General features: G+C 35.6%; 1 protein-coding gene across 5 annotated transcripts in view; it reads right to left on the bottom strand.

Moving 5' to 3' along the window:
* pbx3a (pre-B-cell leukemia homeobox 3a) overlaps positions 1-26,095 on the bottom strand; it is a 51,919-nt gene extending 25,824 nt beyond the window's left edge. For all 5 annotated transcript variants that reach the window (XM_058776333.1, XM_058776330.1, XM_058776331.1 and 2 more), the window contains exons 1-2: positions 25,498-26,095; positions 24,198-24,271 (exon numbers count right to left, since the gene is read on the bottom strand). In XM_058776333.1, the coding sequence (XP_058632316.1) occupies positions 24,198-24,271; positions 25,498-25,670 (247 nt within the window). In that variant the 5' untranslated portion in view covers positions 25,671-26,095. The remainder of the gene's footprint in view (positions 1-24,197; positions 24,272-25,497) is intronic.
* Positions 26,096-26,529: the final 434 nt, after the last annotated feature.

Below are 26,529 nucleotides of genomic sequence, written 5' to 3'. Positions count from 1 at the left end.
TTAAACTATTCAACTATTCAACCACTGTGAGTGCTGAAATAACATACTTTATCTTTAATGTAAATTAAATAAAACAAGGGATTGTCATGTTCTCCGTTCAGACTGGATTTTTCTAAAAGTGAATGACGTTCAAGTACTGAGGTGATTTAATAATAATCTATATTTCTCATTTTAGCGCTATCTCTCACATTTATTGGTCAGTTTATTGACACAAACATAGACACACACACACTGTGGGTGACTTTAACCGTTTAAAGCGCATCAGTTTCTCTCTTCACTACAAGATGAGGATCCTACAGCTGCAGCTCTAATCACTGTAATTAAGAGATAATTGGCATTAATTATTCTCACATAAGCTCATCACAAATCAACAGGAAAATGGCTACTGCTGGTTTCTACACGCGACACACCGTGGTTAAGCTCTCAGAGAAGCTTCGAAGCGTGTGAATTTACATCACAATGCATGTCTTCTCCTTACTGAAGTGCAAAGCATCTGTCAATCAAATGCAAGAGTGATCGTTTATATTCAGTTCAAATTGGTTTAATATTGGCACATTTGGATGAAATTTGAGTTGCTTGTATCTATCAATTCTATGCATTTATTTTTGACTGTCAGTCAAGCATCAACATTACTATTACTCAAACTGAAGGGTAGTAATTTTACACAAATCCTTGGTTACAGAGACTTAAGAATGCAGGACATAACAACACCCTAAAACACCTTAGCAATCTGGAAGCTCTGTAGCAACCCCCTCCCTGGACCCACATAGCAACACCTTAGAAAAAACCCAGAACACCATAGCAACCAACCAAAACACCCTATCACCCACATATCAATACTCTATAAAGCACATAGGAACACCTTAGCAACAATCTGGAACAGAAACACCCTAGAAACAAACTGGAGCACCCTAGCATCCACATGTCAACACCCTAAAAACTCCCAAAACTCCCAAGAACCACATAGCAACACCCTAGAAACAAGCCACAACACCATGGCAACCACATAGCATCACCCTAGAAACAACATAGAACACCGTAACAACAAAGAAATACCCCAGAACACCCTGCCAACAAGGTAGAGACACCCTAGAGACAACCCAAAACACTCTAGGTCCCACATAGCAAGACCATAAAAACAACCCAGAACACTCTAGCAACCACATATCAGCTCCGTAGAAACCACCCAAAATGCTCTATCAACCACATATCAGCACCTTAGAAACAACCCAGAACTCCCTAGAACCAAATAACAACACCCTAAAAACAAGCCACAACACCATAGCAACCACATAGCAACACCCTAGAAACATACCAGAACACCATAGCAACCACATAGAAATACTGTTTAAACAACCCATAATACCCTAGCAAAGACATAGCAACAACCTAAACACAACTTAGAACACCATAGCAACAACTGGGAACACCATAGGAATACCCAAGAAACAAACCAGAACACCCTGGCAACCACATATCAACATTCTAGAAACCACATAGCAACACCCTAGTGACAGCTCTGTAGTGACAAATTAGCCCCTTTCACACAGTAAATCCAGTAAATTGCCGTAAAATTACAGGAACGACTTTACTGGTAAATACAAAAATGCACTGTTCACACAGGCGATGATGTTTCGGCTTTTACCGTTATAGCACCATTCACACATCAGTTTCAAATTACCAGTAAATTCTGTGACATCATTAACCAGAGATGACCTCTAAACGGCTGCGCCTCACGGTGTCGTGTTTGTAAACATGGATGGGCACAAGCGGTCAGTGTTTTTGTTGATGTTTTTTTTTTTGTGTGTGTGTGTCAAACATTCACATTAATACAGCTGCTTTTGGCCCAGAGACATCACATTAGACAACTTCAAACTGAAGTACACAGGGCAGAGTAAATGCGCCATCTGCGTCAGAATGTTATGATTGGTCCAGAGCTGTTGAATCTTGAATTAGACTTTGTAGTAGTAGACGTCTTACGTGAGCGCGTTCTGAACTCGTACGTACTCGTGCTCATACTGGTAATCTTCATTCTGTGTTCACACACAGCATCATTCCGGCAATTTACTGCTAATGTTACAACTTCTCATACTGGTAAATTTCCAGAACGAATTTACCGGTATTTTTGAAAAGGTCCTGTCCACACATGAGGCCAGTTTTACTAAACAGGGCAAATTAGAGCGAGAGCACAATTCCAAAACAGCGCCGATGGGTGTGGAAATTTCTGCAGGTGATTTACTAACAATGCGCAAATTAAAGAACACAGTTCTCATTTACATATTGACCAACGCAATATACCCAGCGCAGCGCAAATTAGCGTAGTCGCAAATAAAGAATAAAGAAATAAATAAGCCACAGTAGTTTTGATAGACCTGGTATTGTGTAACTCCCAGTTGAGGGTTCAAAGTTGTCTTTTATCTCCTGAACCAAATTAAAAATAACATGGCTTGGCAAATGATCTGTTCGGATAATGTGTTCTTCTGGCATTCAAATTAAATTAATACATGTGGAAAAAACCTCTCCCTTCTACCACGCGCTCTCTGTTCTCTACGGTGCCGTCTCCTAGCAACAATAATTGCAGCCATTTCAAGCGCAAAATAGTTTAAGACATGCTTTTTTGGGCCGTTTAATAATGGCGCAAATGGCCGTAATTTGACGAGCGCAAACATTACTAAAACACGTTGCGTGATTCATTTGAAGCCTTTTCAACGCTAATTCTTCTCTGTGCGTCTTTAGTAAAACCTGACAGTACAATTTTAACGGCAAAAGACGGTTTGTGCTGACGCAAGCTGTTAGTAAAACTGGCCCATGATCTCTTAATGGTAATTTACCTGTAATTTACCAGCAAAGTCTGCATGTGTGAAAGGGCTATTAACAGCCATTAAATGTAACATTTTTACAGAGTCCAGCAGATTGTTTTTGCTCTTTTCTATGTATTTTTATAAATTTTCTGGCCTTAACCTCGCAGTTCCCATCATCCTCACTGTCAGCCTCACACCAGCCAGACACAACATCAGACTCAGTGCAGCAGCAGCGACATACACACACAGCTCTAATAACAGGGCTAATGATGGTTTGTGTGTTAATTGGAGTGCATGGAGAGACTGTAGAGCAGTCAGTGTGTCACGGCTGATTAACAGCAGGTCAGAGATGCTCAAGCTCTTCACAAGAACAGCATCCTGGGAAGAGAAGTGTGTTTTTAACAGCGGGGTGCTTCAGATCCTTTAATGAAAAGTTTATAAAATTAAATTTTAAAGTGCATTATAGTTGTCTTTTATGGAAGCCCATTTTCACAACTAAAAAAATAGTTAATTGCAACTTTTTTTTATAAAGCCTGATTTCGAGGAAAAAATAATGGCGAGTTATTTATTAATAATTCAGTAATTATTTATGAAATATCCCAAACATTCTCTTTTGTAGACATATTGCTGTGAAATGTTTATAAACCTTGCATGATCCTAAGATATGATAGCAAAACATTTGGACTGATATTTTTTCATTTTAGTTTTCATTTGAACTTTACCTACTGGTCTAATGCAGTACAGTTTTTTATTACAAAATATGTTATCAGCAACAATGTGAATAAATCTGAATAAAATGTACATTAATTTCAGTCTGGGCAAAGGCAACAAATCAATATCTCTATTTTAGTAACATAGAAATAGTACAAAATCTTTGTTTTTCATTGGGCAAAAGTTGCATAAGTTTAATTTGATTTGTGTGCTTCTAAATCCTAAACCTTTGTTTCTTTCCAGGTATTAAATGAAAAAAATCCCAGCTTCTCAATGCTGTCTCAGACGTTTGGACCTGCTGTGCAAAACAACATGAATAATGACCAGCTCACAGGCGGCGGGGCATGTTGTCGATAGCGACAGATCAATTCGAAAGTCGTTTTTGCCTCGAAAGTCATTTTGTCTTTGAGGAGTCATTTCATGGCTAAAACGTGTGACCGCTTGTTATCACTGCAGGCAAACGACCCACAGAAACCTTTCCAAAGAGGTTTCAGAGATATTATATGTTGTCAAAACACAGACTGATGGGAGAAACAGCAGGTTTAGCACTGCAACGATTTTGTGTCACTGAAAGCACGCTTCACTGGAACACGCCAATCCAAACACTGATACCAGATGCAATCTGAGAACACAAATCATAGACTGCATGCGATAATTCAGACATATGCCATGATTATTGAAGCCTGGTTCCGCCATGGGACAAAAAATTATTTCAATAATAAGACAAAGTAATAAAAAATTTCTTGTAATTCTGACTTTGGATGTCACAATTCTGACTATACATTTCGCGATTCTGACTTTCCATCTCACAATTCTTACTTTATATCTTGTAATTCAGACTTTACATCTCATCGCGCAATTTTAACTTTACATCTCATATTTCTGACTTAACATCTCACAATCTGACTTTACATCTTGCAATTCTGACTTTACATCTCATATTTCTGACTTTATATCTCACAGTTCTGACTATACATTTTGCAATCCTGATGTTACATCTTGCAATTATATAAAGACTTTATAGTAATTCAGACTTTATATAACACAATTTTAACTTTGCATCTCGCAGTTCTGACTTTACATCTTAAAATTTTTATCTTTATCACTGTAAAAAATTACTGTGATTTTAACGGTAAAAACCTGTTAAATGGTTAACAGTAAGTTCCTGTAAAATTTACAGGGAAAAACCGTAAACTGACATTCCCAGAATTCCCTGCGTTGCATTTCAAATTTTGTTTGAATTTGATGTTTTTTCTTAGTTTTTTCTTATCAGTTATGTTTAAGGGTTGTATTAGGGTTGTATGTTACATCTAATGTTGTTAAATTAATGTTTATTGCATATTTCAGTTTAATGAGGTTCACCATGATGGTGTTTAGTGCTTATGTGAATGACACTGTGCACTATGGCGTCAAATCTATGCCATTAATAACCGCGTCACTTGTCCTCTGCGCGCAATACAAGCCCTCGCGCGCACGTGATCATCCCCCACATCCTTGCGATCAATCTTCTCTCACCTGCTCGTGCGAACACTTCTATTTTTGTCAGTCGTGGGGCGGGGCTTGCTGTTTTAATTCTTATCTCTAACGCCATTGGTTACTTCCCCTTTTCCGGAAATCAGCTGTGATTGGATGCCTGTGAAAAGGCGATCCATAATTCACATGTGACCTGAGACAGTTGCTGTATAAACTTTTAAATATATTTTGTATTACTATGTCAAATTTTAGGGGTTGATGGTAATATATTCTTTCATTGTAAGAGGGTTCTGCACTTTACCCTACTTACATTTATAAAAACAAATAAAAAATAAATGACAACTTACATGCATCTAGTCTGTTGATGAAGCCATGTCTCAGGTCACATGTGAATGAAATTCGAGTGTTTGAAATTAACTCGCGGGCTCCCGTTTCCTTGCGGAAGTGATTTACCGCGCGCGCCAGCATAAGTGGTGCGCTCGGTTATTAATGGCATAGATTGGACGCCATAGTGCACCTTCTATATATGTTATTATTTAAAAGCTGCTTGTGATGGGCTTTGGTTCATCATGTGACTTTCTCATCACCACCTGCATTTGGTGGTTATCAGTGTATTTCAAAGGTACAAAACAGATTTCAGTACTTTAATAGGTTGGTATATTAATATTATATCAGTTAATGAAATTACAGTATTTAACTGTAAATTTAAGTTAAAACCGTAAAACCTAAAATACCGTATTTTTTAACCACAGCTGCCGTTTTTTTATTGTAGATTTTACAGATTTTTTTTTACAGTGATATCTCGCAATTCTGACTTTACATCTTGCAATTTTAACTTTATATCTCACAATTCTGATGTTACATCTCATAATTTTGACCTTACATCTAAATAAACAAAAAACTTAGAGGCAATCATTTATGTACCTCATAAATTATCTTTAGTATATGATTTTCTAATCCAGAATATGATCAAGAGTCAGTAAAATGATCTGTTCTTCCTACTCATTACTCTCTTTCTGTTTTAAAAACACATGGGAAATTTGCTTCCAAAAAAAAACAAAAAAACTTGCTTTAATAAAGTCCCATTTATGTATTGATTTACACTCCATGAAGAAACATTGAACTGAAATGTGTGGGAAAATGAGGAAGCCGCCAAAGATGGACATTCATACAGTGCATGAATCAGGACAACTAACCTGTGCACACGCACCAGCCAATCACATCCCTGATATAAGCTCACTCACTCAGCCTCATTAGCCAGCTATACCTCGTTAACGATGGCAGACTCTCAGTGGAATGCACGTTAATTATGCTAATCAGGAGAGCGCCGCTCAAAGTATTGTGTTAATGTCCCATTTAGGAAGCATAAATCCAAGAAACACTGTCTCAAATGCTGCATGTTAGGAGTCGTTCATACTGGACGTGTTCTTGTGTTTAAAAATAACTAGAAAATCAGAAAGAGAAACATTTTATGATACAATGAACAAACTTCCATAATACACCTTTTTTTTTAAAAACTATTTTGGATAGATAGATAGATGTTTAAAATACTCATAGAAATTTAGTTTATATATATATATATATATATATATATATATATATATATATACTATAATTTTAAGAACGATTGTAATTAATTGAGACAGTTAAGGACATATAAATGATATTAACTATAAAAATTACATAATATATACATTTGTGAACATCTCTCTCTCTCTCTCTTACTTTCTAATTTACTTTTGTAAGTAACAACTAAGTACTTTTGTGCACTAGAGTGGAAGAACGCATCATTTACCAGAATGCATCATCTGCATTGAATTTCTTCAAATTGCAATTCAGTTAATTCTTCTTCCTGTCATTCCAGTTCATTTTCCTATGTGTTTTGGCCAATTTGATGCAAATTTGCACTAATGGGATCTTCAATTCTGAATCCTACACAACCCTGTTTGTGTAACATGTTCGTTAAAATGCCGACATTTGACCAGTTTTTAAAGGCAGCATTTTTCTAAAAATCTGCTTGCATTGCATGGTCACATTTCAAAACATTTCCTCAATCGTAACCAGATTAACTGGTTAATGTCGAGTGGTCATTCCTAAGGAAAGGCCAAGCCGTGAAGCTTGGTGGAAGCCAATGTGAACTGTAATTCACCTCTGACACTCATGCTTAGTCATGAAGATTTATTGATGGAAACTGTAAATGAAGGCCACTGAGAACGTCCATCGCCCGTTAGTGTGTGTGCAGCAATCTTTCTGGAACAGGAACTATCGATCGATATGATTTCCCAAGACTCCTCTGAGTCGGGCGTAGGAGGGGAACGAACTGGTTTTTTTTTTCTTCTTTTTTTCAATGTTCTCTCAAGGACCCTCTGAATACTACAGCTTTCCACTGTGCAAATGTGAACTTTAACACAGTCTGTTGTAGATATTCTTACAAGGAGGTCAGATATTAAGGAATATTTATTCACCCACATGTCATTCCAAACCTGTATGAATTTCTTCAATATCGAAGGCAATCTCTGAACTGGTCTTTTCCATACAGTGAAAACATGATATGCATTGCAATATTACTGTATATGAAGCATCCAGATGGTGATGTAGAAATAAAATATTCTGTGTCTGGGGTGGAAAGGGTTAATCAGGTTAATTAGATCAATGGAGAGAATTCCTGTGCATATTAAAACTTGGCACATCATGTTTGGTTACAAGACGCAAAAATGGCATCGACATTAAACCTGGTCAAGTACACTGTTAATAGATCACTTTTATTTGCAGATCTGATGCAGTAACATTTAAAATAACCTAGAAAAATAAACAAATGTTAAACTATTGTACTAGGTGGTTGCAACACAGTCTCATCCCAACTCGTCACATATTGAAGCTTGGTCAGGACCGTTTTGGCGTCGCTTTTTTACGCTCAAGGTACCCCTTTAGCATCACTTTTTGACGTGAAGGGTCCTCCGTTGTTTTAAATAGGAAACCCTTAGCGTCAATATGCCGATGCGATACTGGGAATTTTATCGTCATAATTAAATGACATACTGGGTAATAACATTGCCATTATTGCATATATGTAGGGGAGTGATTTTTCAATTTAAACAGTCAAAACTGTTTTATTTATATTACATTATTAACCACATTTATGAGCACATCACCCAACCCCTGTCCCTAAACCTACTATCTGTCAATAAAACACAAGATATAGCAGGCAGATACAACTACCGTCATAATTTATTTAAAAAGTATTAATATTACAAGTCTTCCGAGGCAAAACGATTGATTTGTGAGAGGAACAGACGCGATTGTGCTGAGTGCTGCTGCAGTCTGTGCGCAAATTAAAAAAATGCCGCCAGAAGAAGCCTTACGTCAGCTTTGGTTGTGAAATGCCATTGGCTCTTGTGTGTCTTGTGACCGATTGCATCACGCTACGGGACGGGAGTATCTTTTTGAATGAGATGTGAGCGTGTCAATGGAGCGGGATCATTTTCAATGATTAATACCTTGGAGTTTTGCTGTCTTCTTCTCATAAAGACTTCGTATGGCTTCAGAAGACTTGGAATGCAACACGTCTTGTTTGTAATGTTTTTATACTGCTTGTTTATGGTCAGTTTTTGCAATAAATACCTGTGACTGCACTTATATTTGCCTGTGTGTGTTTTATATTGTTCAGAGGTGGGTAGGTTTAGGGTAGGGTTGGGGTTAGGTGCTCCAATGAAAGTAAAAATGTATATAAAATTATTTAATTTTTTTACAAATGCATGCAAACCATTAAATTAAGACAAACAACTGAAAACAATGGAGGACCCTTCACGTTGAAAAGTGAAGCTAAAGGCGTCCCTTGAGCTTCAAAAATTGACACCAAAACGGTCCTGACCAAGCTTCAGTATGTGACGAGTTGGGATGAGACTTCATTTGAACATCTCCAACAACCCAATGAAGGGAAGAGATGAAGGCACGTTGTCTATAAAAACACTATTATTTGTAAATCAGCAGGTTGTAAAGAAAACATTTTCATTGAGACTTTTCGATATCTTTTGTAAGCAGCCATATGAATGCTTTAGCTCCTTGAAAATTTTGTCTTTTATCGGTAAAATTCAGCTGCGAAAACTCCCTCTGCGTTCGACTTCTGCAGCAAACACGAATATAAACAATGTCGTCCCTGAAGCGAACAGTCTTGGTTTCTCTTAGGTTGTTGTCTCACCTGTATGGTAGCTGTCAGGGATTGATTCTTTCATCTTGAACAAGGAACAAAGACTGCTTTTAGGTGATGCCAAGAAAAGCACCAGAGCCAAGGTGAAGTATTGCGTGCCTTGTCTCCAGTGGAGCGTACGGCTTTGATCAGACGTACACAACGGTTTTGGCACACAAAAGCTTGAAAAGCCCAAACACACCATATAATGGGTATGTGTGCGCTTGAACCACACCTGACTCCTCTGCCCTCATCTGAAATGTATGAACCGCGTGTGTTTGACAGACTGAATAACAATGTGCTCTTAAAAGGACCTCATGAAAATACTGAATCGTGCATTTGCACCTGAGATGGAAAAATGGGTGCATGAACTTAATATACTGTATTTTTTGTTATTAAAGGGATAGTTTAAGCAGATCAAAATCAATCAATTAAAACATGGAAAACGGAAAGGATTGAAGTTAGATTTTCTTGTTTTGTATTTTAGATATAGACTTTTTGTTTAAATTTTTGGTCAAGAATTTCAGACTTTGTTTTCTTTCAGACAGCAACAGAAGGGAAAAAATTCCCTTTTTCAAAAATATTTATTTATTTTTATTTTTAGGTTATGTTAAATAATGAAAATGAAAGATGAAAGATTTTGAAGAATGCTGGTAATCAAACAGTTGATGGTCCTCATTGACTTCCACAGTATTTCTTTTCCTACTAAGTCAATGGGGACCAACAACCAACAAATATCTTCTTCTGTGTTCAACATAAGAAAGAAACTTATATACATTTGGAACGACATGAAGGTGAGTAAATGATGGCAAAATTTGGTCAACTATTCCTTTAAGTTAAATGTACTTCATTTATTCAATATTATGTTGCAAGGTTAAGTAGATATTACTTCATTTCTTTTGCAGGTTTTTGCACACAATCTTGAGTCAATAGTTAAATCTACTTAACTTTATAATGCAAGTGTTTCCATTGTTTTATACAGTGAGGAAAATAAGTATTTGAACACCCTGCTATTTTGCAAGTTCTCCCACTTAGAAATCATGGAGGGGTCTGAAATTGTCATCGTAGGTGCATGTCCACTGTGAGAGACATAATCTAAAAAAAAAAATCCAGAAATCACAATGTATGATTTTTTAACTATTTATTGCAAATAAGTATTTGAACACCTGAGAAAATCAATGTTAATATTTGGTACAGTAGTCAAACGTTTCCTGTAGTTTTTCACCAGGTTTGCACACACTCCAGGAGGGATTTTGGCCCACTCCTCCACACAGATCTTCTCTAGATCAGTCAGGTTTCTGGCCTGTCGCTGAGAAACACGGAGTTTGAGCTCCTCCAAAGATTCTCTATTGGGTTTAGGTCTGAGACTGGCTAGGCCACGCCAGAACCTTGATATGCTTCTTACAGAGCCACTCCTTGGTTATCCTGGCTGTGTGCTTGGTCATTGTCATGTTGGAAGACCCAGCCTCGACCCATCTTCAATGCTCTAACTGAGGGAAGAAGGTTGTTCCCCAAAATCTCGCAATACATGGCCCCGGTCATCCTCTCCTTAATACAGTGCAGTCGCCCTGTCCCATGTGCAGAAAAACACCCCAAAGCATGATGCTACCACCCCATGCTTCACAGTAGGGATGGTGTTCTTGGGATGGTACTCATCATTCTTCTTCCTCCAAACACGTTTAGTGGAATTATGACCAAAAGTTCTATTTTGGTCTCATCTGACCACAAGACTTTCTCCCATGACTCCTCTGGATCATCCAAATGGTCATTGGCAAACTTAAGTCGGGCCTGGACATGTGCTGGTTTAAGCAGGGGAACCTTCCGTGCCATGCATGATTTCAAACCATGACGCCTTAGTGTATTACCAACAGTAACCTTGGAAACGGTGGTCCCAGCTCTTTTCAGGTCATTGACCAGCTCCTCCCGTGTAGTTCTGGGCTGATTTCTCACCTTTCTTAGGATCATTGAGACCCCACGAGGTGAGATCTTGCATGGAGCCCCAGTCCGAGGGAGATTGACAGTCATGTTTAGCTTCTTCCATTTTCTAATGATTGCTCCAACAGTGGACCTTTTTCACCAAGCTGCTTGGCAATTTCCCGTAGCCCTTTCCAGTCTTGTGGAGGTGTACAATTTTGTCTCTAGTGTCTTTGGACAGCTCTTTGGTCTTAGCCATGTTAGTAGTTGGATTCTTACTGATTGTATGGGGTGGACAGGTGTCTTTATGCAGCTAACGACCTCAAACAGGTGCATCTAATTTAGGATAATAAATGGAGTGGAGGTGGACATTTTAAAGGCAGACTAACAGGTCTTTGAGGGTCAGAATTCTAGCTGATAGACAGGTGTTCAAATACTTATTTGCAGCTGTATCATACAAATAAATAGTTAAAAATCATACATTGTGATTTCTGGATTTTTTTTAGATTATGTCTCTCACAGTGGACATGCACCTCGATGACAATTTCAGACCCTCCATGATTTCTAAGTGGGAGAACTTGCAAAATAGCAGGGTGTTCAAATACTTATTTTCCTCACTGTATATATATGAAACCTCTAGAATATGCTTTTTTTTTTTTTTGGCTGGATTTGCATGAGAGCATGTTTTAAATAGCAAAACGCTGCCAAGCCAAGAACCCTATAGTCATTTGCAGCTGACCTGTAGGTGTAAAGCAACATTAAATGGAGTTCACAACCCATTAAGTTCTGTAATGATGCATTTAGGATATTTTATGATATTATTGATTGCAAAGTAGGCATTTTATATGAATCCAGTTTCCAAAGAAAGGTTTTTAATCAGAGATTGATAAAATGTAGATGTATTATTGCATTCGTATTAATAAAGCTAGATGCCTTCAAGCACCTGATATTATATTCAATAAAAATTTTACTTTATTAATAAACATAACCTGATTAAATAACTGCAATAAAAATCAGATTAAAACTTCCAGATTGCACTTGGCTCATGAATAGAGAATGTGTACGCACAGGTTCTCCATTGAATGCAGCTCATCCAGAATTAATAGTTTGGCAAGTTTGAAAAGATTTAGCAAAAGTTGCATTACCTACAGCCGTAGCCTAAAGCTTCAGTTTGATTTTGGATAACATTTCTTTACATCCTAGTCTGGTCTTTCTCGCCTTCACTCTGTGAGGTGTCATAAATTAAGACAGGTCGTTTCTCCAGAGCGTTATCTATCATACAGAAATATGCTGTCTGTGAAGTGGACTAATTCATTATGACTGTGTGTGATATATATCAGCCACTCAAGAGGGTCAAGAGTACAGAAGAGCAATTAAAGCAGTCGAGCAGACATCAGCATCTTAAAACAAACACTAGTATGAGCCAAAGATTTACTGCTACTCTTCATTACCCGAATCAAAACCGGACACGAACTGCTGTAAGTCATGCATGTGACTCTTTCATAAGCATGGTATCAATCATAATACATATTCCCATGAACATCATAGAGTAAGAATGGCATTTTTACCATCACTGTTTACATTAGATGTAATTAATGTGACATGAACCTTGCCTTTTCCCAGTGTTAGAGTTTTCTGTTATTGGATTTTAAAGTATAGTTTCTTTTCAAATTTTTGAATTTTGTCCTTCTTTCTTAAGAATATACAAGAAATTCCTGAAATATATACAGAATATCATGTATTTGTTTAAAATATTAAATTACGTCCTTCTTTCTTAAGTGACATACAAGAAATTTGTGGAATATCACGAGAAAGATTGTGCATTTGTTAAAATCTTTGAATTTCCTCCTAAGTGGTAAATAAGAAATTACTGGAATATCATGTGGAATCATGTGCCAAATCTACCAAAAAATGGCTACATTCCTATTTTCAAATTAAACAAAATTTTCTTCAATTTATAATGCAATGATTTGTCTAGGTTATTTTAAATACAATTGCATTAGATCTGAAAATAAGTTTAATTTACTCACTCGCTATAATCAATATTATGTTGCAAAGTTGTGTAGATTTCACTGAATATTATACCCAAGAAATTACTCAAAATTGCATTTTTTCTTCGAAGTTAGGTCTTTAAAAATGTTCTCAAAACATTAGCACAAAAATGGTATTTAAACATCGTTCACTGAACTTTTTTTCACTGAACCAACATTTTAGTTGGACGTTCATTGAACTATAGAGAACATTCAAAAATAACTTTCCCATAACGTTTACAAATGGAACGTTCCCTCGCTGTTTCATTCACATTCACATAAACCAAGGAAACTAGTTTTTTACACATTTAAAAAACTGGATGTTTTGAACGTTTAGAGAACATTCAGAAAGAAACCTTTTGGTTACACTTTATTTCAAGATGTCCTTGTTACAGTGTAATTATACATTTAAGTACTAAGTAATATTAATTAACTACATGTTCTCACTATAGTATTAGGAATTGGCTTAGGGTTACTTGCATGTAATTATGCATAATTTATTGTAATTATAATAGTAAGTAAATGTAAAATGTGTAACAAGGGCACCTTAAAATAAAGTGTTACCAACCTTTTCGTAACGGCTATGTTGGCACAACATTCTTAGTTGGTTTAGAGACCATTCAAGGAACATTCCTATAATAATGTTTTTAAAATCATGAAATGGAACCATAAATGGAACGTTCACATAACCAAAAAAAAATCGTGTTTAAAACATTTCAAAAACAGGACTTTTGAACATTCAGAAAACAAACAACTCTTGCATATCTTAATGGTGTTGGCTGAGTAGAGGTCATAGTTGTGTGATCCACATGTCCTCCGACCATCTTTTACCATATTTAATGTGCAGTGCAATACAATCGCCCTTTAAATATGTGGCCGCAAGCAAGTGTCCATTGATTACTGTAATCTATCACATTACAGTACAACTATAGGACATATTTGAGCAAGAATACATTCAAATCTTGTTGGTCCGATGACAGCGCTGACGACAGCAGCCACTTTATCACGTTAAGATGTTTAAGCGGGAGTCTGAGCAGACGGGAGCAGCTGCGCCGTCCAGCTGTATACCGCGAGTCGGTCACTCCGAGTTGTCAGGTCTGATAAACGAGAGCCGAGCTGTTCAATTTCACATTTCGTCCTCGTCATATCCAGCGCTCGGTGATCATGCGCCACTGACCCGCGGAGGGCGGGCAGGAGGATATTGATAAAACAATTATCTGCTCGCCGCTCATTTGATTTTCTATTTCAATTACCGCCAGCGAGACGGGAACGGGGAGGATTGCACTATTGATTTTTTTCCCTGTGACAGGAGAGTGCGAGACTCCTTCACAGGCCGCTTTGATGACACCGCAGCCATGTAATAGCACGCTGTACTGTGTCCTTGTCTGCTTCAAGTCTCACTTGTTGCAGTTATGTATTTGGGGGACAAATGGATGTTAAATTACTGTGTTAAGGCAAGGCACTACAGGCAAAAACATAGTTTTCTTTTGGCTATTTTGCTTCCATAACTTGTTTTGTTTCAGACTAGCAGAAAGAAAACATTTAAAATAGGTTTTTATTATGCTTGATTTATTTGTTTTTGAGCTTTTTCTCCAGTTCAGTATAGCACTTAGCCTACATACAAGTAACCGTTTTATTCCTATCTATAGATATATATATTTCAAAGGTTTTTATGGGGGGGTTGTTTATATAGCTATCATTCACACTGATTTCTATAAAATTTTATGAAAATGTATTTTTTTTACTGCCTGTTGGCAGCATTTTCTGATTATTGGAGTAAAAACCTAACTATAACTCTAATATGTCAACAAAATTAATACAATAATTTAAACCATGGCTTTATCCTGTTACTCCATGCAAATTTCCAGAGAAGTTGCAATAAAAAAAATTGTCTTATACTGTGATTAATTTAAGTGGCAAAAGTATGGTAATATAGGTTTTAAAAAAATCACCATTTGGTTTCTCACTGTAAGCAATATTTTTGAAAGGCTGAAAAATGTTTTTATTAGAAAGGTCAAAAAAAGTTTATTATAATTAAAGATTATGAATACAAATATATTTTTTCATATCTAAAAAGACCAAAAAATACGTATTCAAAGTAAATGTGATCAATTCTGATTTCATTTGGACATTAAAGCAAAAAAATTGTCAAGAAATATTTTTTTTGACTAGTCATTTGAAAAGCCATTATAGTCTAACATGTCGGATATGAGCTATAATGATTAATCATTGCTAAAAAAAACAAACAAAAAATGCTCAAATAGTATTATAATCATCAGATTAGTCAATTTATTAACATACGCACTAATTGTAGTGTATGTTATCATGTTGTAATACCACGCATATCAGTTAAAAGCCCTTAAACTTTATCTAATCAACTCCAACCATGAGATTCCCAGGAGACTCTATTGACACGACTGATAGACAGTCATAAACCAAACCTGCTAAACAGCAATATAAAAGAGCTGCAATGATAAAAGACAAGGGAAAAGAAGAAGTGCACTGTGGGAAAATTAAGCCCAGTGCAATGATTTTATGAGCTCCTCCTTTTAACAAACCAGGGTGATCTCAATCATATTCATAAACAATATCGACATACTGACAGCATCTAGTGAAGAGACTGTTATGCATGAGCAGCTTTAAAGGTCTACAAATGTTTACAAATCCTTTGAAGACTGGTCTGAACTGGACCTGCAAACCAACACAGGTGACCAACTTCAACTCAGACTCAAACGCAGCAGGACTTTTGTTTCTCAGTAAATGAAGTTATTTTAAATTAATTTAAACATCAAATCCAAATTGTGCATAAAACTAAAGTATGAACTATAAGTGAACATTACACGGAATTCTGTGAGATCATGTTGAAGTGAAACAATTTTGACATGATGGTGAAACATTGTATATTGCATATAGGCTATATAAATACTTTGTATACAAAGGTTTATGTTATTGCATCTATAATAAATGTGTTTAACTCCATTACATAACATGGTTAATGCATTTACCTTATACTGCATATGTTATATTATATTGCATAAACATTGCAATATAATATTCAGTAAATCTTGAAGAATTTGTAAATTGCACAACATATGAGGTTTTAGGCTGTTGTGCTTTGCAGCAAGTTTTAAGCTTCCATTTGTTGCCTTATTTTTCATCTCAGAAAAAAAAAAATGAAGTATATACCAACCAACCTCCAAAATGGATATGAATAAAATATCAGTTTCTTCTCCTCGGCAGCAAATGAGGGTTACTTGCCTTGTTAAGGCAGAGAAAATGCTGATTAAATTTTCATTTCACTGCAGTCTTTTTGCACCACACTTTCTGCTCCGAAATATCTGCTGGACGCTGACGAGGGTCATGTGTGCATCTATCTATCTATCTATCTATCTATCTATCTATCTATCTATCTATCTATCTATCTATCTATCTATCTATCTATCTATCTATCTATCTATCTATCTATCTATCTATCTATTTAGCTAGCTTTTATTTTTAATGTTTTCAGTTTACATTTATTTGTTTATTTCAGGGCTCTACTACCTGCCACACATCATTGACATATGTATTGTGGGAAGTCACCTCTTTGACACTGCTCTGTTAGCCAATCAGAAAGCATGGAGCCAGTTTTCTGCCTGTCAATCATTGCTGATATGTCTTTGGAGGGCGTCACCCAGCTGACTACACAAATGATTGCATATATAAGTTGTGTGAAGTTGTTTTATGTCATCATCTCATTATGGAAAGTCAAAGAGAGTCATTTTAGCAAAGTGATGAACAATATACTTATTAGAAATATATTAAAAATTGTTAAAATCCCCAAATTTATACTTTGCACTTTTTCTACTAAATCATTGCCTCCAATATTGCTGTCACCCCAAGCATTTTATAAAACAAGTGTGGAAACAAAGTATTTGTACTAGTAAAAAAAAATGTGTGGAAACATTTTTGTGGAAACAAAGTATTTGTACGAGTAAAAAAATATTTTTAAATTCAGAAACAGATACAGTTCAGAACTATTTTTTTATCAAATAAAGTGACTGCTAGCTTATCCTCTTTTCCTCAAAAAAGTATAAAAGTAAGAAAAGTGATGCTTATCATAAATCCACATTATCACTTTTACCAAAATCTGTAATCAAGGCCACTTTTCAAGGACATACGATAAAAAATAATTATTTAGATGAAAAAATCTGAAGTTTCATATTGCAAGATTTCAAGTTGTCAAAAGTGGCTCTAATTGAAGAATTACCAATATCCAACTTTACAAATATTAACATTTTCTCTTATAAATGGAAGATTAGCCAAATATAATAGCACTAACATTTTCAATAAGTTCCATTTTTAATAAGTCATAAAGAATGGCCCAAGATTCAATTCAAGCAAAATGAAGGATATTCTTTACAGATTGAACATAATTTTCACCCGGAAAAAAAAAATTAAGAACACACCTGCGTTGCTATGAATGAAAAAACACACACACAAAACGTCCTGATGCATGATACAAAGAGGAAACGGCCTTGTGTCAAAGTCACACATGTGACGTCTTGAGCAGCCCGACTCCTGTTATATTTTCTCTCTATAAAATATATGACCCTTCCCTCTCAGGCTTTTATCCCATGTGGAAAAATTATGGATGACCGCAGATCACAAATGGCACTCATATCGCATGCACGTCACAGGGGAAATGTAAAATATTAAAATACACGAGGTGGGGTGAGTGTAGCGTTTACTTTAGGGAAATGAAATATGAATGCAGTGATACTTTAACTCAATTTAGTGTGAGGTTGTGCTGACAGAACACAATCAGTGTCTTTCAGGTCGTCTTGACAACAGACTTCATCATTTTTGCTCAATGTCTTTTAAATGATGGTGTTTTGGTGATTGTAAGTGATTATATGAAATCAGTTCTCCTCAACTTCATTGCATTAACTATGAAAATATTATGTATTTCTCATTCATGGAACGTTTTTCTAGCTATTTTTAAACATTATTACTATAGTTTCAGATGGTTCAGGGAACTTTTAAAAGTAATGTTTGCTAACTGATAAAATTGAACATTCCCTTAAAGGGATAGTTCCCCCAAAAATGAATATTCTGTCATTATTTACTCACCCTCAAGTTGTTCCACACATGAGTTTTTTTCATCTGTTGAACACACACAAAAAAAAGAAGATATTCTGGAGAATGTTGGTGGTGGTAGCCATTGTCTTTCATAGTACTTTTTCCATCTATGGAAGTCAATGACTTTTATATTCTTCAGAATATCTTCTTTTGTGTTCAGCAAGAAAAAAGAAACTCATACAAGTTTGAAACAACTTGAGGGTGAGTATGATGACACAATTTTAATTTAATTTTTAATGTATTTCCTAATGTTCAAATTACCAAGAAAAAAAGACTGGATGTTTTGAACATTCAGAGAACATTTAGAAAATGTTAATACTTACTAGTTTCAGATGGTTCATAGAATATTCAACAGTAACTTTACCATAATGTTTGCAAATGGAACGTTCCCTTAATGTTTCTCTAATGTTTAAATAACCAAGAAAAAAAACCTGGACTTTTTAAACATTTCAGAGAACTTTCAGAAAAAGTTAATACAAGCTTCAGAGAACATTCAAATGTAACTTTCCCATAATGTTTGCAAAATCATAAAATGGAACGTTCCCTTAATGGTACTCTAACATTGAGATAACCAAGAAAAAAATATATTTGTTCAACATTTAAAAAAACTGGACCTTTTCAATGTTTAGAGAACATTCAGAAAACATTAATACTTAATAGTTTCAGATGGCCCAGAGAACATTTAAAAGCAACTTTCCCATAATGTTTGCAAAATTATTAAATGGAACTTTCCCTTAATGTTTCTCTAATGTTCAAGTAACCAAGAAAGCTTTTTACATTTAAAAAAAACGGACGTTTGGAACATTTAGAGAACATTCGGAAAACATTGAACTAAACATTAAGAAAAACATTTCTGATGTTTCAGAGAAAATTCCAAAGTATTTTCCCATAATGTTTGCAAATTATAAAATGGAATGCTCCCTTAATGGTTCTCTACCGTTCACATGACCAAGGAAACATTTAAAAAACTGGACGTATTGAACATTCCAAGAACATTCAGAGGTTATGTTTTCATAACTTAACAAGAACATCAGCATAACATAACATTCTTATTATTGTTAGCTGGGCTAATGCTTCAGAAACAATGTTGCAAAATCTTTTCTATCTTCATTTTCAACACTAGATCACTTTTTTTATGGGACCTAATGCATTTCTTTTTGTTTTGCTTGTAAAGTTTTCAGCTATTTTTCTTTATAAAAGACAACATGCACACTCAAAATGCATTGACATTAGCTGAATGCTTTTGGCTCCACTACTCACCGAGCGCAGTAAACATTTGCTCAAGAAACGTACATTGTGCTTTTAGCTCTACACCGTCATAGAAGTACATAAGCAGGGAAGGAACGCTAGGGATTTAAATCAATTATGCTCCATTCTCGTGTCCATTTTCCAGGCCACTGATCCATGCCGCCCGTCTCTGACAGTCCTCCACAGCCTACGGGGTAAGCAAGCTGAACACAAGCCGCCTGGGCCGAGAGAGTGTAATGATCCACCCACCACAGTCAAGCGCATCTTAACAACTGTGCAGCCCAGTTAATTGCACAACTCACTGCTAGAGTGAAAATGAACACGAACTGCAGAAATTGCTCAGGGAATGTGTACTATATGCATAAACAGATTGATATTTCAGATGCACGTCTGCAATCATATTTAGCTCACTTTTTAGTCATGCTCATGGTTTTGTAATGCCATTATACTAGAAATATTAAAATTGTGATCATGTTAATTTCATATTTAGTGGTGTTGGAGAAAGCATTATTATAGACATAGGACTTGTACGTTGGCAGAAAGCAATGGTTTGCAGTTGAAACCCCATTAATGATGGATATGTTTCATGCAAACACACAGATTTTTGCTTCTCAAGACGTTAACTGATGGACTGGAGTGGTGTGGATTACTTGTGGATTATTGTCATGTTTTTATCATCTGTTTGAACTCTCATTCTGACGGCACCCATTCACTGCAGAGGATCTACATCACAGTGATGTAATGCTACATTTCTCCAAATCTGTTCCCATGAACACACAAACTCATCTACATCTTGGATAACCTGAAGGTGAGTACATTTTCAGCAAATTTTCATTTTGGGTGAACTGTTCCTGGGTGTAAATGCAAAAATGCCACTACTGCTTTACTAGTAAACCTTATTCTAAAATCACTTTATGCGTGAATATTATCTCTATTGCTAACACAACAGCCAGCATCAATGTTTATGTAGATATTTATTTATTTGTAATGTTTTATAGTCTCTCCTAATTAAATTTTATTGCTCAAATAGATGTATAATATTCAGCGTGATTGATTTCACTCATTAGCTCTGTCAGATTGCGTCAATACTAAAATGCCCCCAGCAGACTTCAGAAGTGCTTACTTAATATAAAGCACGACTGTAAATCAACCTAATGAATCAAATGCAATTGCTTTGCTGTACTTCAAGCTGACAATTGATTTTACAGAATGAGAGATGCAGATTTACAAATATGCATGCACTGCACAAATTGTTTTTGTGAGTGCATTCAGCATGCTGAGTTGAAAGGGGAGTTACTCACTACCATGGTAATATCTGAATGTTTACTGTATTGGCACAAGAGTGCACTGTCATGACTAAATAATGTTTTATACTAAATTTACACAACCAATTGCCTCACAGAGCCAATGAATTACCATGACTTTTCAAGGCATTAGATTACTTACAAAGCAGTTTAATTAGAAAGCAATATCAAGCCAATGAAATATTATCAAGCTGGGCATACATAGAAATATATATATATATATATTCACTGCACTGTAAAAAGTGATAAGTTGACTTAACTTAAAAAATTTTAGGAAACCCGTTGCCTTAAAATTTTAAAGTAAATGATCATTAAAAAAATAAGTTAATTGAATTGTCAAGTTCACTTAAATTTTATTATTATTATTATTATTATTATTATTATTATTATTATTATTATTATGTACTTAATAATTTTAAGGCAACGGGTTTCCTCAATTTTTTTAAGTTAAATCAACTTTCACTTTTTACAGTGTGTAGCTATTTGACTTTTCCATTTTACCTATTTGAACTTTCCAGGCCTGATATTTTCTGACATAAGTTGCACAATTCTGCATAAATTGATGATTTACAATAGAGATTTTTCTGAAACAAAACTATTCATTTCAGATTTACAAACGATCATTATAGGCTACTAAACAAAACAATATGTAATTTACTAGAAGTTCTGACAAAATGTTTTTTCAATCAATAATTGTCAAATTCATTAAAATAATTAAAATTGTACATAAAATATTTAGCTTAAATCATTTTAAGGTAGTATGACTGACCTACATAAAGAAAAACATCACTTTTCACAGAGGGAAAAATGACTGAAAGATTACTAATGTGTCATTTTTATTTTAAAGTTTTTACATACAAATATTTATTCATTTGACTGAATTCATTTCTAAACCAATAGGTTGATGATAAATATGTTACATGGTTAATAATATAGCTAAATCATTGTCATTTATAATAGGTGTGAATTGAGATTGCATCTATAGTTGCATCTATAGTATAGTTTAATCTATTGGAAATTCCATTATAAATCTGCAGAAATAATTACAGCACAATGTAGCCTATGCAAATGTACACTGTAAAAAATAAAAATAAAAACTTTAAATAATTTGTTACCCTGCTGACTTAATTGTTTTGTTTTTTGTTTTGTTTTTTTTCAGTTTTCACTTAGTACAACTTAAAATTTTAAGTTGACTAAACTCAACAAATTCTTTTTTACAGTGATTTGTTTTTATCTTTCCAGATATAAAAATGCATTGTTAATTCAATTTACAGAAAATGCACTTTATACAGGTGCTGGTCATATAATTAGAATATCATCAAAAAGTTGATTTATTTCACTAATTCCATTCAAAAAGTGAAACTTGTATATTATATTCATTCATTACACACAGACTGATATATTTCAAATGTTTATTTCTTTTCATTTTGATGATTAGAGCTTACAGCTCATGAAAGTCAAAAAGCAGTATCTCAAAATATTAGAATATTACTTAAGACCGATACAAAGAAAGGATTTTTAGAAATCTTGGCCAACTGAAAAGTATGAAAATGAAAAGTACGAGCATGTACAGCACTCAATACTTAGTTGGGGCTCCTTTTGCCTGAATTACTGCAGCAATGGATTCGATCAGTCTGTGGCACTGCTCAGGTGTTATGAGAGCCCAGGTTGCTCTGATAGTGGCCTTCAGCTCATCTGCATTGTTGGGTCTGGTGTCTCTCATCTTCCTCTTGACAATACCCCACAGATTCTCTATGGGGTTCAGGTCAGGCGAGTTTGCTGGCCAATCAAGCACAGTAACACTATGGTCATTGAACCAGCTTTTGGTACCTTTGGCAGTGTGGGCAGGTGCCAAGTCCTGCTGGAAAATGAAATCAGCATCTCCATAAAGCTTGTCAACAGAAGGAAGCATGAAGTGCTCTAAAATTTCCTGGTAGATGGCTGCGTTGACTGTGGACTTCAGAAAACACAGTGGACCAACACCAGCAGATGACATGGCAGCCCAAATCATCACTGACTGTGGAAACTTCACACTGGACTTCAAGCAACATGGATTCTGTGCCTCTCCACTCTTCCTTCAGACTCTGGGACCTTGATTTCCAAATGAAATGTAAAATTTACTTTCATCTGAAAAGAGGACTTTGGACCACTGAGCAACAGTCCAGTTCTTTTCTCCACAGCCCAGTTAAGATGCTTCTGACATTGTCTCTGGTTCAGAAGTGGCTTGGTAGCCCTTTTCCTGAAGACGTCTGAGCGTGGTGACTCTTGATGCACTGACTCCAGCTTCAGTTCTCTCCTTGTGAAGCTCTCCCAAGTGTTTGAATCGGCTTTGCTTGACTGTATTCTCAAGCTTGCGGTCATCCCTGTTGCTTGTGCACCTTTTCCTACCCAAATTCTTCCTTCCAGTCAACTTTGCATTTAATATGCTTTGATACAGCACTCTGTAAACAGTCACACCTTTCAGTAATGACCCTCTGTGACTTACTCTCTTTGTGGAGGGCGTCAATGTTCGTCCTCTGGATCATTGCCAAGTCAGCAGTCTTCCCCATTATTGTGGTTTCAAAGAACAAGAGATACCCAGAATTTATACTGTAGGGATGGTCATTTATTCAAACTCAAATGTAAATATTCTAATATTTTGAGATACTGATTTTTTACTTTCATGAGCTGTAAGCACTAATCATCAAAATTAAAAGAAATAAATATTTGAAATATATCAGTCTGTGTGTAATGAATGAATATAATATACAAGTTTCACTTTTTGAATGGAATTAGTGAAATAAATCAACTTTTTGATGATATTCTAATTATATGACCAGCACCTGTAAACTGAATTTCATTTTCTCAGAAACTCTCTTTCTTTTCTAAAGTCAGTGAGGGCCATCTGCAAAGAATTAAACATCAAAAAATACCAAAAATAGGATTTGGCCCATGTATCTGACATGTCGCCCTAAAATCAGGTGAAATTTCCTTCTCATAATAACATTTTGGCCTATAAATTGTGAAATGCCTTGTTCATTCAAAAGTTAAGTCTACTGAGATGCACATTTCTGAACTTCTGTGTTTCTGTTATGCCTATATCAGAGGTACGGCTCTAAACATTTCCAGCCCACTTATTTTAAAAAGTGCTCTATTAACATGCAATAAAACTGCATTTTTGCTGAGTAGATGTGCTGATATCAACCACACTTTTATAAAATACGTCATCAGAAAACACCACAAACAGCTCATTCACACTTTGGTAAGGAAGCATCTGTCAGTGTAAAACACACTATTGTCCGTATTAAACGTGAGCTTCTGCAGGACTGCTGGTGGCTATTGTGAATGTACCAGCGGTCTGTATTGAAGAGCATCATCCGTGCAGGTGTATTATGGCAGTGTATTGTGTGGGGCATAAAGGAGCACTTACCTGTTTTCTCTTTGATTTCACAGAGCACGCTGAACAGAGCCGGTTTCATTCTGTGACAGTTCAGCCCATGCTTTCTTTCAAGGAAAAACAGGAAGGATACAGAATAACTGATCATTCATACAGGCCATTAACACAGTGTTTCACATTCATAGTTCCGCTGCTGTGCTACTAAATTTATCGTCTTGATTCCACCTGATTGCACCTCACAGCACCATGCAAGTTCAGCCAGAGTTTCTCATTAGGAAACTAACATTATTGTGTTTCACATGCATTTATGGAGTACTTTTCTTTAATTGTTTTAAAGACATTTATATAAAACCATATTGTTATGTTTAAACCAACATCAATGTGGTAAATGTATTATGGTGCATTAATCTCTACAAAAGAGATAGTCTGCAACAACTGACACTGTATAAGCTTCTATTCTACATTCTATTTTCTACATTGTTAATATAATTAATCACCAACTTATTGAGACATACAGCACATAATGGAGTTTATGCTTTTACATTTTAACAGCAAATAATGTTTTTGTTCGTTCTAAATAAACACTGACTATTTTTCAGGTTGGGGTAAGTTGTGCTTTATAATTTTACATTTCTGTAGGCCATTGTTTTATATACTTAAATAATATTGTATATGTATTTATTTTTATATTATTATAATATTATAAATTTTTTCAACTTTTTTTTTTTTTGCTGTTTCATGAATTGTTTTGTTGTGTTTATTACAAATGATTTTAAATAACATTTTATTTGTATTAATTTTAACAAATATTATATACTATTACGATTTCATTTTTTTTAAATGCATGTTACATTTATCTTGTTTTTGTATTGTTTTGTTGTTTTATCTATTTTCAAATATTGAAATATATTTTTAATTGCATTTATTTTAAAATATGTATTTATTTAGTTTTATATTATTACAATATTATAATTACGTTTTTTGCATGTTACTTTTAAATTCTTTGCTGTTTACCGTGTTGTTTTGTTGTTCATAATTGTTACTGTTCACATTTCCCTGAAAAGCCTATAATTGGCTGTTTAATGTCACACTGTGACAACTTACCCCATATCGTGTGAAGAAGCGTGGCGTGTTAAATGAATTGTATCTTTTTTTCCTGGACAACAACAGTGCAAATGCTAAATAGTTTTTTTTTTTTTTTTCAATGCTGTAGAAATGGACGTTTAAAACCACAATGATTATTATTCGCCGGAGTAAAAAGTGTGTAGTGCGAAGCTGCTTGTTAAATTGCGCTACCATGGACAGCATTGTAAAGTGTCATTGTAAAACTAACTTTGCCTGAGCCTCGTCCAGGCTCTGGTCGGTGATGGTCATGATCTGATGCAGAATGTCTCCGATGTCCTGCTTGTTTCTGGCGTCGGTTCCGTCATGAGGCACCGGTAAAGCCACCGGGTGTCCGGCGAGGGTCACGCCGCCCAAGGTCTGCATCAGATGACTCTCCTCCATCCTCCGCCTCAAAAAGCTCTGGTTTCTTTTAAAATCCACACAGGAGAGATGTTGATGCCGTCCTGAATCAATGCAGTGGAAATGACGGATGCGCAAGAGTCCCAAGTGCGCGAAAACAGAAAGTGCTTTAATAAAACGATCCACTGATTTCCAGAATCAGAAACAGTCTAGTGCACTTTGATGCTTTTGCTGTTTGTCATTTACCTCGTTGCAATGTTTCTTCACACTATTATTCCATGCAGTCCAGCGGCAGCTTCTGCAAAACTTCAGAAAATCCCCTTTTGTTTGATTTTCATCTTCGAGTAGAAAATAAATTAGTGATAAAAATGGGATGCTTAAAACCTGCAGTAAGCCATTGGTTTTCCAGTGTTCTTTCTTCTTGTTGTTGAGCTGTGGAATAACGCAGACAGGTTGTTAAACGCGCCTCGCGCTCTTCTGGATGATCTACAGCAGATGTAATGGGTTGTGAGAATATCCGTGTGGATTCCTGTGTGCGTCTCGTGCGCAGCAGCTCCTCCTGATGATGTTCCCAGTGTTGCACAACAGCGTGCAGACAGGCGGCTCCGCCCACCCGGGGTCTGCAAGTGTGCATCTGTGCTCACCATTACATACATTTATATGTCCAGAGTCTGGACGAGGCTCAGGCAAAGTTAGATTTAAAACGACTCTTCACATTGCTGTCCATGTTAATACAACTTAATAATGATTTATTAATACGCAGCTTCGCAGGACAGTGTGGTTTTAAAAGTCCATCTATAGGGCCTTGAGCACTAAAACCTATTTAACACTTGTCCAGTAAAAAAAAAAAAAAGAAATTATTTAAAACGCCTCACATCCTGTAGAGGGATATGTTGTCACA

Source organism: Onychostoma macrolepis, chromosome 05 (assembly GCF_012432095.1).
Source record: "Onychostoma macrolepis isolate SWU-2019 chromosome 05, ASM1243209v1, whole genome shotgun sequence".
Classification (NCBI taxonomy): domain Eukaryota; kingdom Metazoa; phylum Chordata; class Actinopteri; order Cypriniformes; family Cyprinidae; genus Onychostoma; species Onychostoma macrolepis.
This window is presented reverse-complemented; position numbering and strand designations above follow the sequence as displayed.